At 38.9% G+C, this 14490-nt stretch overlaps 1 protein-coding gene across 5 annotated transcripts in view; it reads right to left on the bottom strand.

The window, feature by feature from the left end:
- The window catches only part of evi5l (ecotropic viral integration site 5 like), a 43923-nt gene that overhangs the window by 20360 nt on the left and 9073 nt on the right, over positions 1–14490 (bottom strand). For 2 of the 5 annotated variants that reach the window (XM_085459724.1, XM_085459727.1), the window contains exons 2-5: positions 6100–6491; positions 2392–2581; positions 1069–1293; positions 155–229 (exon numbers count right to left, since the gene is read on the bottom strand). In XM_085459724.1, coding sequence (XP_085315850.1) covers positions 155–229; positions 1069–1293; positions 2392–2581; positions 6100–6341 — 732 coding nt within the window. In that variant the 5' untranslated portion in view covers positions 6342–6491. Of the gene's footprint in view, positions 1–154; positions 230–1068; positions 1294–2391; positions 2582–6099; positions 6492–9089; positions 9148–9861; positions 9950–14490 lie in introns of all 5 variants that reach the window. The other 3 variants (XM_085459726.1, XM_085459725.1, XM_085459728.1) reach the window with 3 other exon arrangements.

The raw sequence follows: 14490 nt of genomic DNA, 5'->3' as shown, positions 1-14490 counted from the left end.
AACAAATTAACTGCAGTTTAATTTTTCAAAGACCTGCTACATAAATAACTGTGGCTATAATAAAGACATTGTTTACAGATAAAATGTGCTGAGCCTTGAAGCAAAAATATTCTCTTATGGTTCAGTTTCCTGCAGCACACCGTTTGACAATTACCTGCATTAGAAGCAATCCAACAATGAATGCGCTGCCCTGGCAGTAGCCCACCTCTCGATCCACCAGAGAGTACGCCTGAAAAAAGGAAAAAAAGGATGCACACACACAACAGATTTCAGTTACTATGTTCTGTATGTTTAGAAAAATACATCTTTATTTGTGACAGGACAATCAGACCTAGCGACAGGACCAACAAGTCAACAGAGGTCCCTTCATTTCCTGAGCAGCTCAGCTACAAGGGAGCTCGACTGATTTGCAGACAGGAAACGAGCTTGTCTCCATGATAGTAAACATATTTCCACATTTTTGTGTGTCTCTGCAATTTGTTTTTCTCCCCAGGAACAAAAAAATCACATTACGAAGGTAAAACCCAGTCTGATCAAAAAGACACAGCCAATCAAATCCTTCCATTTGCTGCAGAAAGATTAAAGGTTTAAAAATGGCTTTTAGTTTTGCATGTTAGGGTTTCATTAAAACTACACAGCACTTCCTGTCATTCTGAAATAAAGTCGGAATTAAAAAAAAAAATTTATACAATAGCTAAATACAATAATTTCACACCACTGTTAAATCAACATATCCATATTAGTCGTTCTTATCCAGACATTTATTTGTAGATGTGTCATTTAAGAAAGCAAGTGAAGGAAATTCCAGAAAGTTCATCCATCTGTTGTGCTACAGTGACACTACAGAGTGATTGAAGACTGCGGCTCAACCAAAATCAGCGCTTAGTGCTTGTAACCATTTTTGGTTTGGTCTTATTTTTTCTCCAGTGTGACCAATACACATATTTCAAAGCTCACAGTGTAAATAAGTCCGTTTTTACAGATGATAAACCATGTTTCAAAAACACAAAAAAGCCCCTCCCCCTGATAAATTCAGACCTTGAGGTGATCAAACGCTGCAGTTCTCACCTTCATGACATTGAAGAGGACCTCCTGTCCGAGGCTGTCCTGGCCTTTGAAGAACTCGTGCTCAGGGTAGGTGCGGGCGATATCTCTGCGGATTAGCTTCTCACAGGGGGAGGACATCTTCAGCAGTTCAGAGTACTGGTTCTTCACCGGCATGTCTGTGGCGTTGCCCAGAAGCTGCCACACGATGGCCCGGAAATGATGAGGAATGCCCTTTCTGATCAACTCCTGGAAGACAGAGAGAGTGAAACGAGTTATATTAAAATAGAGTACAGGGCGGTCGTGGCTCAAAGAGTTGGCAGTTTGTCTTGTTGCCGGTTCGAGCCCCGGCTCGGACAGTCTCGGTTGTTGTGTCCTTGGGTAAGACACTTCACCTACTGCCTACTGCTGATTGCCAGAGGGGCCGAGCCACGATATGGCAGCCTCACTTCTGTCAGTCTGCCCCAGGGCAGCTGTGGCTACAACTGTAGCTTGCCTCCACCGGTGTGTGAGTGAATAGTGGAATTGTAAAGCGCTTTGAGGGCCCCAAAAAGCGCTATATAAATGCAATCCATTATTAATACCCAGCCTCTTTATATACTGAAAGATGTCATTTTACAGATATTAAAGCACGTCAGAAGAAAAGACATCAATGCAAACTCAAATATGAAACGCTAACAGATTTATATTTACAAGGACAATCTAGCATCGTTTTGTAATCACACTCAGTTGTAAATTATGATGGATTGCTATTTTCTATTTTCAGCATTTATAGCCTGCTTATAGATTTTTGTGTGAGCTCCCAGGTTCCCCTGACTCATTTTTATTGTGTCCTCTCTCATCCGTCTTGTCTTCCCTGGGGGTTTAGTCTTTTTGTGATGGAGGACACAGAGACACAAAGAGAGGGATGGGAGGCAGAGGGCAGATAGAGGGGATTATTGGTATTTTACTGTATTAAAAACAAACAAACAAAAAAGACAGCTTCATACCAATAGTGTTTTTGTTTGTGCTGAATTTGAGGGTAACACTGCGAGACATTTTTGAGCACACTTGCAGACAGCTAGAAAAAGGAGACCCACTGTGCCTTCACGAATAGAAATAAACCAGTCATAGTCTGTGAGCAAAGCTATAAATGACCAACCAGCCACTAGACATTAGGAAACAAATTGGAAAATCGACTTGTGAAATGTGACCCGCCAACTATAAAAATAAAATGCGGAGGCTCATAATTTCCTTACTGGTGTTCTTATTTTGAATCGCACTCAGTGACTCATTCTCAGTGAAAAAAACCACATGTGCCTTCCAAATACTTCATTCTCCACTTCAAGTGCCAGACTCTCCCCTCACCTTCAGGAGTTTGTCCTTCTTGCGTCTCCACTCCTCCCATTCGTTGACGATGCGGCCCCATAAGATCCACGTGTCTTCCTCCAGGTGCGACAGGTTTGAGGAGGCCGAGGAGCTGGAGACCAGCGAGGAGCCACTGTTGCGTCGCGAGCCACTCATTGACCGCATGGACTTGGAATCAGCCTCCAGCAACCTGCGTGAAGACACAGATTATGAGAACAGGAAGCTGAATTTATGACTGATCACACAGGAGAGCTTATTTATGTTACACACTGGAGAGTTAAGCTAAGATAAGCGAGAGCGAGAGGCAGAATGTGACATTGCAAAAAATGCTAAATTTAGAGAGGCACCAGCAGCTGCAAGGCATGTTCCCCTTGGTTTATTTATTCATTTATTTAGGTGGGAAGGGCGTTTAATGGTTATATGCTAAGCTAAAGCTAAAATGCTCCTGAACTATGAGTTTGAATTTGGAAGAACTCGAACTCAAATATAGGCTGGGGCGAGTGATTTCCTTTAAGTCCTTGTGGAGTCTGCTGTACAGCAGGGCAGCAAAATGCAGAGGTGATGTGATTTAAGAAGGGCAGCTCTTTACTCCAAGGTTCAGTCCACTTTGACCTCAAATGTCGGTTTCTTTTAAGTCACTTTACACCTCCGTCCAGCACTCTGACCATTCTGCTGGGACTGGCTGTGAAGCTGAAAATGTGCTACTGTTGTTCTTCTTCTCAATGTGATTTCTTGGGATTTTAGCTTGATGGCAGTAAATACAGCCTAATGAAAACACTCCTTCTGCAGTGGTGGATTATTTAAGGTAACACATTTATAAATACAAATTCCAATGCAAAGGCTAGTGCTCCTGGTTGTGTGGGATTAAACATTACCTAACACAGATTAAACCTCAACCTTGAATTAAAAAAACAACAACAATTATTTTCTCTGAAGCCAAGAAAATAAATGTTCAAATTTATCCCTGGAAAAATAGATCCTGAAACACAGAGCTTCCTGAAGTAACACACAACATAGAAATTGCAAAGTATCTTATTTTAATCCTTTTTGATTATAAAATTTTATTCTCTAAATAAAGTTGGTCTTGAGTGAACCCCATGGTGGTTCATGTGACCCTCCCGCTATCGTGACTATTAACAGAGGCTACACAATTCAGCTGTATTAATCAGAAAACCAGAAAAGTTTTATATTTGCTATAAATCCTACTTTCCATCATGCCTGACTCCATTACACTTGGATGTCAAAAATGGTAATTTCAATGCGAATTTCTATCTAGATGTACCTTTGTGTGTTTCCTTTCTGTTCCATATGTGAACTTTAACAATCCTAGAAAGAAGCCGTAACACCATGAAGGCTCCTTGCTGCAGGGAACCTCTCATCATAATTGAGTTCCACGAACACAAACTTGACAACACAATCTTTGATATCGCACATCATTCTCGTAATTGTTTAGCATTTATTGAAATACCTTGGTTCTATTTGTGGTACACAGTTTAACCTTAGTATGCCGTGGAGTCCGTTTAGCTGCTGACGTCCTGGAATGCCCAGGAATGCAGGACTATTTCCTTGGACTCTTGACTTTAGTTCTAATTAATTTATGTTAATATAAAGTAACCAATAGTTACTATAACTATAACTCTTGGGTTTGTTTCCTTCTAATGAATTCATTTGTTAGAGTGTATGTTCTTCTTGTGTCTCTCATTTGATCGGATGAGGCAGTATTTTTATCTCTCCTTTGTCGGGTCAGTCTTTGGTTTGTTTAAGCTGATTTTGGGTCTGTTCTGTTTGAGCAGTTAGTTGTAATATTAACACGGGCAGTGTTGGGGAGTAATGGAATACGTATATAAAATACAAAATATGAGTAACTGTATTCCATTACAGTTACCATTTTAAAGGGTGGTATTCCAAATACGGTTACTTTGTTAATTTTAAAAAAAAAAATAAAAAAAAAAGGGATTACACAGGAGTCTTTTCCTGTTTCATATGTTAGGCTGTCCCCTCTGTATTTTTGGTAATTCCACGCTGGTGGAAACCCAAACAAAACACGCATTAAGAGCCTCTAATGCCTGTGTTTCAATGTCGCGGCCCTTGTCACCTCTACTTGCGGCCCGCATAATGATGTGACAAAATATTTGTAAAAATTATTGTTCAAAAAATTATTTAATATGAAGGCAATAGGCAGAGTGTTACAGGCATAGCCCTAAAGAATGTAGCCTCATGGGCAGTGTAGCCCAGTTGTAAGTAAGCTATTAAGACTCGACTGTACACTGTGTTCGTGTTTTTCTCCGAAACAATAAGTTCTGTTGGAGCAGCCTTTCAACGCCTCTCTCTGCCTCTCGCTAGCAAAGTTGACCCAGGCAAGAAAGTAAAACTAGTTTTCGGTTACCAGCCCGACACGCAACCCGACGTATTAGCCAGAGGTCCCTTTACTATGGGACCTGTTTTATATACGTGCTGAATAGTTTGTGATCGCCGCAAAAAGTGCAGCCTTACCTAATGTCCACCCTACTGTTACTCATTTTATATTAAGATTTAAAAATCTAGTTGGTATTGGTATGGCGAGTAGCCTTCAGTAATAGTAATAAATCACACAGCAATAGTACAGTCATGTAGTTGTAAAAAGCATGATAATATATTATTAAGTAATCCAAAGTATTCAGAATGTTACTCTCATTGAGTAATGTAACGGAATACGTTACAAAATACATTTTGGGGCATGTATTCTGTAATCTGTAGTGGAATACATTTTAGTAACCTTCCCAACACTGAACAGGGGATTATATAACACAACTTGAGTTTAGCTATTTATTTGATCTCTTTCAAGGATTCATAAAAATATTTTAACTTTTGTAAAAATTTGTTGGGTTTTCTTGGCAATTTTAGATAAAATAAAATCTACTTTTTCTGTAACTGCTCTGTGACTTCATGCCTAACCAGCTCGTTCCTTCACAGTATCTACAGTTGTGGTAAGAAGTTTACATACACTCACAGGCATGAACATAATAGTAATTTTCCAATTTTTCAATTACCAAGACATTCATTCAGAGTTTCAGGTGAGATGAGGCAGATATTGACAATGTAATAGTGAGTAAATCTGCAGAGGAAAAAAAAAATGCTTATTTTGGGCCAAAGTTGCCAATCTTTTTAAGTGTTTTTATTAGATTTGCCTGGTGACTCTAACAGCAGTTCATCCTCACTGTTGTCCTTGTGCTCAGTGGTGTGTGCCAAATGTGAAGTCATAACTGCTGGCATGCAATACGCTTTAGTGTCTTTTCAGCTTCATCTCCCTGTGAACAGGCGAATCTCTTCAGGCATCTCCGTGTTAAATCAAGGCAGAAGCAGATTTTTTGGGGAAGATTTTCTGCAAAAAGAGACTACTGCATTCTGATAACAATGCTGTGCTGCTATAACACTTTGCACATGCCTCAATCAGTGCATAAAACATAAACAGGGTTCTTAAACATGCAGTTTTCATTTTCTTGTGAAAACTGCAATTAAACTTGCAGCTCTCACGCAGTTGTTGTTTTTTTTTTTTTTTAGTCTGATATGGTGCTACAAGGTTTGTTACAAAGACTTAGATTTGACTGGCTTCCTATACAAGAAAAAAAAAGTCAAATAGTTAATAAATCCTGGGCCACATTGAAGCTAAAAAACTGCTGTGTTTTCAGTTTAAAAGCTTAACACAACAATGACAACTACTGATCTTACCTGTTCTGCTCCTCCAGTTTGGCTAGCAGCTCTAATTCATCAGGACTCAAGTTCTCGGAGTCTGCTGGGGAGGCTGCAGGTGCTGACAGCACTGCATCGTGGGAAGAGGAGTCTGGGCTGAGCACAGGGCTGCCATTCGATGAGGGATCTGGATCCATGCCAGGTGGGGAGGAAGGGCACTCCAGCTGAGGGGGAGCCCCACCAGAGCCCTCTCTTTCCGGGCTGCCGCTGGGGATAGACATGACGCTGAGGTTGGCGTGAGGTGGGTAAAGCAGTGCTGGTGTGCTCAAAAAAAACGTCTCCCAGTCTCACTGTATGTCTCCCTCCTTAGTGAGCCTGGCTGTTGCCTGATTGGCCACCAGGCAAGCCTATATGATCAGAGGTCCTCAAACCTGCCAAGAATTAAAAGAAATGTATGTGAGCAAAGGCTAAATAAATAAAAACCAAACATAGTTTAGTTCATGTCATTATTATTAACTTGATAAGTTAATACACAGGTGCCATACTATATTGCCTGATAATACCAGTATAATGATGCGATATGAAAGTATCATATCATGATATCAAACGATATCAAGCGTTTATGCTCCTTAGTGCACACAATGACAAAAATAAACCAGGCATTACTAACAAGGAGAGCTAAGTGTGACTCTCTGATGACAATTTAGTAAAAAAGGAGCAGGGAGTTACTACAACAACCTCCAAGAAAGCTCAACGTTTTACAAAATATGCAACAAAACTGTTCCTGCTAAAGGTGGAAACAACAAACTTGTTTCATCACTTGAGGCAAAAAACACACCATCAAAAACATCTAGTCTATGAAGGCGGACATGCTAGCTATATGCTAGCTGGTCATGTGTGGGCTTTAAGCAGCTTTTAACAAGCTCAACTCAAGATCAAACACTCCAGGTACAACATATTTTTCAACTTTCACACTATTGTGCCGACTCCTCAGGAGTTACATGATTAAGTTACTTTTCTGTTAAAGTATTTAGCAGTTATGCAAATTTGATTTAAAGTTTACAAAGAAAATAGTACGAAGGCTAATTTTGTTCTTAATTTAATGTGTCACTGCTATTGCACTGTACTGCTGCTGCTGGTGCCTTGTAGCAACAGATTCTCCCTTTGAATCAGGTACTCTGTCAACATGGCATTAACTCACTGGAAAAGAAGGATGGAAACTGTCCTTTATTTTTATTCACACTAATAAATACCACTAAATACCACTGCCTGTAAGCTGGAAGCACCAAAAAGTGCTTCCAATAATGTTTTCTCCCATTACTGTCAGAAATATTATCAGAATTTCCTTGAAATATAGTGATATAATTTGGAGGCTATGTCACCCACACCTAATAATCCATTTCTATCTATTCTAAAGCTACAGGTAAAAATACTGTGGTTACATTGAAAAGAGTTAAGACAACATTAAACAAAGCTTTGATCCTCTTCAGTCAGTTTCATTTAGTAAAACAGAAAACTGTTTGCGGGCCAGATGGCAACCTATTACTGGGTTGATTTGGCCCCTGGGGTGTAAATTTCATGTCATTGCTCTATGAAGGATAAAGAAGGTGAAGCTGAAAGTCTGATGTAGAACAATGAGTTATAGTAATAATCAAGTTTCTGAGTCAGAAATCAATAAGTATGAAGCTAATTTTCTCTTTATCACAGATTTGAGTGCTCTAATGTGGTTTACACAGACATAATCACAACTTTTTTTTCCTCCATCAGAGGGAAGAATTGACCTGTCAGCATATAAAAAGAAAAAAAAAAATCACAATAAAAAGTTACTGCAAATTACTTGTTACACTGTTATTCGGTTAAGATCACACTGCACAGCTTTCAGAAGGACTAAGACATGGTCACACATTCATCTACATTCAGAAACAGTGCCACAAAATGACTGCAAGCAGCTGAGGAATTTATTAAAACCAGACTATTAAACAAATCAAATGAATTACAGAGTAAATTCAGAGAGATAAACTCAGATTTCACACAGTTTATGAGCAGCTGACACCGCTGGTTTGGAACAGAAGGCTGAGGGCCAGAGGCGGAGCCAGACATTTGAAACACCCAGGGCTTAGAACCTAAAGGGTAGTATGCATGTGGGATTTTTTTTTTTTTTTTTTTGGGGGGGGGAGTTTAGAAATGACTGAAAGATTAATAGGCTCTGTTTTGAGTTTTGTTCAAAAAAGAATGACTTCATATAGGGAAAAATATATATCACATGGCGATCGTGGCTCAAGAGTTGGGAGTTCGCCTTGTAATCGGAAGGTTGCCGGTTCGAGCCCCGGCTTGGACAGTCTCGGTCGTTGTGTCCTTGGGCAAGACACTTCACCCGTTGCCTACTGGTGGTGGTCAGAGGGCCCGGTGGCGCCAGTGTCCGGCATCCTCGCCTCTGTCAGTGCGCCCCAGGGTGGCTGTGGCTACAATGTAGCTTGCCATCACCAGTGTGTGAATGTGTGCGTGAATGGGTGAATGACTGGATATGTAAAGCGCTTTGGGGTCCTTAGGGACTAGTAAAGCGCTATATAAATACAGGCCATTTACCATTTACATGTGCAGGACACCTTAAAATAGTTTTTTAATTAAGCAGCAAGGCAGAACAAAATCGGGGCTGTATCAAGACATGAGGACTAAACCCCAATTCAACCAGACCCAAAACTGATCCAGAATTAAAACAGGACTACAACAGTTCAAAATCAGGACTACTTAGGATTTAACCAGAATCAGAACTAGATGATAGTAGCACTAAATATCATCATAGACCTCCACTACACTTATTTTTTAATTCTACCAAAGTCCACTATTTAGATTGAGAAAAGTTTATATAATTATTTAGCCTTGTTGTGCAAACAAGCTGCAAAACTTAATAAATATAGAATTTGAAAAATAGTAAACCTAAAAAGAAACACTAGGTACGAGATACATGAGGACCTATGATACGGTGATACTTTTGGTAAACAACCATTTGACTAACATGTGTGTCTCACCTGCTCTTGTTCCATCTGTCCTCATTCTCCTCTCTCTTCCTCTCTCTTCCTCTTTGTGCTGACAATCATCAAATATACAGTTGAAACCAGATATTTACATACTCTTCAGATAAAAACACAAACACTTTTTTAATTGTAACATCAAATCAGACTAAATGTTTATTTTTTTAGATTGATAAATATAAAAAACATATTTGTTAACTTTAAGAGTAAAGAGAGAACCTATCTGTGTTTCTTAATTGTAAATGGCACCAAATTGTATTCAAAATTGAGCCACACTTATGGAGCTCCACAATTCTTTTCCTGGTGTTTTGGTTGACATCTCTTGATGTTCCCATGTCACAGAAACAGGCTCTGTGTTTTGCCTTATATGCATCCACAGGTGTGCCACCAATTTACTCACATGGACTCTACTAACCTATCAGAAGCTTCTTCAGCTCAGAATGGAATCGTCTGCAGTTTTCTTATTAATTAACAATAAACTTAGTGTACATGTACTCCTAAATTTGATGAAAGTGATAACAAATAGACAGCTCTGTCTCTCTTTATTCTGACATTTAACTAATTCAAAAGACATTTCAATATTTATCTAAAACAAAAGTTTACTCTAAATTAATGTTGTACAGTAAAAATGTTTTATGTTTTCTCCCTAAAGTGTATGTAAATATCTGGTTACAAATGTGAATATCCTGCTGTGTACTGAAATCCCTCTTGTTTTGCATAGAAATATACTGAACAACATACAAAGCATAATATATAAAATAACATTTACCTGAGTTTTTTCTTTGAAAGAGCCCTCTAATGTCCAGTCTTATATTTCAGTGCATTACTGAAACCGATTTAGTCGGGGAGGGTAAGAACTGAAAATATGAAATAAACACACGTAAGCTAAGACTCTCTAAAAAAAAAAAAAGCATTTCTTCGGCTTTTCATTTCGCCATTTGTTGATTCACTTGAAGAGCAAGTAACGTAATATTGGTCAAGTGATCAGTTTGATATCAATCTTTCGTGATTCACCGTCATATTTACATTATTTGTACGGTACGAATGATTTGCTTTGGTACCTGGTCAAACTTAAGCTCTCCTTAGTATGGCTGGCTCTGACAAAACAACCCGGGCTTAAGCCCAGTAAGCCACCCCCACGCTCCGCCCCTGCTGAGGGCAGTTTTTAATTGAATTCTTCATAAGATAAACCGAGGTGTGATTTCCCAGGAGGAAAAAAAAGGCTTCATCATTCAGCAGATTGTTGATGCAATCATGCTTTTTGAGCTGTAGTTGAATTTCTTTAATAAAGGATTAAAAAAAAGAAGAAAAAGAAGCTACATGTGCATTTGTGTGCTTGATACTTTCAGCGATAAGGACCTTACAAAGCACAAGCTTGGCATAAACGTAATATTTTACTAGCTAATGTTAGCCTGGGTAATTAAAAAAAGCAGCAATCGATACAGCAATCGAATGATATAACATATGGCGATGCTGTGTTGAAACAAAGACACCAGATATCGATACAATATCATATGGTTTCAAATAAAAAGTAACTTGTCAGCAGTAGAATAATAAAACCAATTACTTTTTCACTTCACCAGATGGTGCCATTGAGCTTAATGATTTTTCTAGCGAGGTAACGTCAGTCGCACAGTAGGAAGTTGGTAAACCCAAGGTGGAAGCAGGGATCAGGCAAAGTAAAAAATAAAAAAATCTGAAAAGTATCATCCACATTTGAATTAGATGCATGGACATATTTATTTTTTTAAACATGAAGCATATGGATGTGACTAGAGCTGGGCGATAGAACGATAACGATATGTATCGCGATATAACTTTTACTCGATAGAGAAATTAAGCTATCGCGATAGACCTCGCCGCTCTTGTCCTCTTAAAAAAAAAAAAAAAAAAAAAAAAGGTCAGCCAATCCAAATTAAGTAGCGCAGAGCTGAACCAATCACAGCCGCAGCGTCACGTCGCGTGACTTGTTACGTACAGCACAAGTGCCAAGCCGCACGTGTGTTTGTTTGGGAAGCAGCCAGCGGGTAATGGAGGAAATGAGTGTGCCGACTAGAAAAATCAACCGAGTGTGACCGAAGAGAAAACAGATGATGGTTCCAATGCCGGAGAGATTGTCGAACGGAAGAGCCATAGAAGTTCCGTAGTGTGAAGGTATTTCGGCTATTTCAAGTCTGACAAAAAACAGAGTAGCGCGCACTGTAAATTGTGCCGAAAGCAAGTCTGGAAATACAATAAACTGGTGCATGCGTCACACTGTGCGCCACGTTATTGTTTCGGTGAAATGAATTTCTACAATACTGTTACTGTTAATTCTACTCTCTGCAGTGTTTAAATGCTTACATATACACACAGTTACTGTCCCTCCACACATACGACTCGGTTCTGCTTCTATGCCCCAGCTTTGTTTACTTTTTCCCACCGAGGCTTCTAGACTTCTGATTGGCCAACATTTCTGCACGGTTAGGAATCTAGCGCCACCTGCTGCTTTGGCGTGTTCATAGCAGCGTTTTCCTTCATTTCTGCCTTTATGTGTGGACGAGATTATTTTTTAAAACGAAAACGGAAAATCTCCGTTTTCAAAAATACCCGTGTACGTGTGGACGTAGCCTCAGTCTCTGACTGGAAGCGCTAATTCGTCATTCGGCTTTTGTCAGACTAAAGTAACTGTTAAAACTGTTTGAAAAGCTCAGCTATACAACAAGGAGAGATTGAGAATTTCCTTTTAGTTCTCAGTTTATTTGATATTGACAAAAGTTAGTCAGTTTTGTCTGTTCTTCTGTAAAACAAACTAAGATTTATTTTTAGAATTAATATTTTGTTTCTAAGTGGAATTGACAATTTAGTCTGTTTCGTTTGTTCTATTTTGAAACTTAAACGCTTTAGCGGCTGCCTTTTGTGTAGTTTGCAATATTTGCCTTTATTTATCTGAAAAAGTCTCATGTTCCTTAAGTACATCTACCCTGTTGAACTTATTATGGGAAATAAATATTTAAATAAAAACAAGCTGCTGATTATTTCACATTTTACTTGTGAGCAACAGCACATTTAAATCTTACAAATTCTTACAAGTTATTTGGCTTATATCGTGATAGATATCGTTATCGCCTGAAATGAAAAAAACATATCGTGATATGAAAAAATCTCATATCGCCCAGCTCTAGATGTGACATGTGGGATTTGTAAGGAATATTATATGAAAGTAAAGTACTTGGGGAGTAGTGCAAACATACTGTAAGATCTCATCTCACATACAGAGGATGTTAGCCAAGTATGGCAAAGCTAACGTTCATTCAACTGAACCGAAAAAAACTAAACTAAACTAAAACTCAACACACTTAGCTCAACAAAGCTTCCAATTTGGGATAAGCTAAAAAAGTAACACAATCTCATCACCTACGTTATGTGCAGACCTACTCGATACAAGGCTATGTAAAACTAAGACTTTTGTTTACTTGTTCAAAACAAGTAACAAAAGCGACTGCTGAATGCCATTTTAAGCTCAAAATACCTTTAACAGTACAATAGTCGACACCTTTTCAATTAAGCTAGATGACTGTAATACAAACTGTTTAGCAGGCCAGGTGAATGTAACATTTATGACAGCTTGTAATAGCAGTGTTGGTCAGTGTGCCTGCTTTACAGTCCTATTTTGAAGCAATAAATCAAAATGCTTTTTATCACAGTAACAATGATTCCCACTTCTCTTAGACAGCACATTTTGACCTTGGATTTCCCACATTTTCATCCTAATATGTCTGAAGATATCTGGCTATGGAAGGCCAGTGTAAAAATCTTTACCCATATCAAAGAAAACAAGCAAAGCAAATACTCACTCAACACATATACAAATACAAACTATTCTATGTGTGTAAAAATCCCACTTTCACTCAAATGCTACACATTTGTAGAGCACGTGTGTGGTAGAATTATATTTATTTTTGCATGACTTTAAGATTACATTTTAGTTGCCGTTTTGTTTGACTATCTGACAACCCAAATTCTCTGTAAATTTTTTAGAATCAGGACATGAGTACTTGTAGCTTTTTCCTGTGATTAAGTTTCTTTTCACAGAGAAAACTCCAAAACAAAATGAGTCACTACAAACTAGGTGTGTCCATTTACTGGCCAAATGTGTCTCAGAAAAAGCAACAAAAATAAATGCATGAAAAGGTGCTGTGTTCTGGACAATTTTGGACTAGTGAGCCCTTGGTTCATTTTAGGGCTGGTTACTACATTCCGCATGTTCTTGGTACTCTATCACATCTGAGATACATACTGGCTATGAGAAGGTGTTTGCATAAACTTGCAGCGTGCCACTGGGTTCAGTGCCTGGAGTTTGTTTGGACCTGGACTGACACCACTGTCTCCAAATGTTCTCGCTGCAATTGTTTTGGTCTGCGCCCAAATTTGATTACTTTGTTTGCATCTGCACAAATGAACCGTACCAAGTGGGGAAATGAACCTCCATTTAAAAAGCACCAAAAAACTAATTAGTCTGGGTTAGGAGAAGATGACACTCATTCACAACATTAACTCTGCTGCACTTTGCATTTTGATAGGATGTCAGATGAGTTTTGTCCTTACAACAAGCTAAACCAAAAACAACAACAAAAAAACCCAAAAGGTATGCATCTCACAGTTTGCAGGTCTTTAAGCTGAAAATAAACTGTTTTGCATTGTGGACTAACAGAGACATTACATATTGTGGTGTGGGACTGGGCTGCAGAAATGAAGGGACTGACACAGTGTGTCTGTGCAGAACATTAGCAGTAGTGCTGCTTTGTAAAGTGGCTAAAAATGGTCACAGTTGACTCCTCTGGATCTCCCAAGCTTGCTTTATAGATGTGTGTGACACACACACACACACACACACACACACACACACACACACACACACACACACACACACACACACACACAGCTAATAATCTGTATAATCCGTCTATTCATAGTCAGTTTAATCCCAACGAACAACAGCGGTGTAGTGAATTCATTAAAACTATCATATCTAACTGACTCAGATCAAACTGTCTTCACATCCAAAAACTCCAAAATAGCGAAATAAAGAAATTCAGCTCTGTCACAGGGCATTAAAATTAAAGAGAAACATTCATTGGCCTGAAAAACATGAAGCACATGAAGCTGACATACACAGCAAGGAAAGCAGAAATACAGCCTGCAGGAGGGGAGAGGAAAGCAGAGGAGCATAACTGTCTGAACAGTGCATGGGGAGAAACAAGGCCCACATTCATGCATCTTAACCAGCCCAATCAAAAGAGCCATTAACAAGCCTATGAAACCAATCACATTTGTAAAAGGGCTTCTTCAAAAAAACAAAAAAACCCAATCTGAAATACAATCACTTTGATTTAACAGGATTTGCTGTAACAATCAA

Source organism: Copadichromis virginalis, linkage group LG6 (assembly GCF_057382275.1).
Source record: "Copadichromis virginalis isolate Kocher_CV1m ecotype Utaka linkage group LG6, C_Virginalis_male_GT1.1, whole genome shotgun sequence".
Lineage (NCBI taxonomy): Eukaryota > Metazoa > Chordata > Actinopteri > Cichliformes > Cichlidae > Copadichromis > Copadichromis virginalis.
This window is presented reverse-complemented; position numbering and strand designations above follow the sequence as displayed.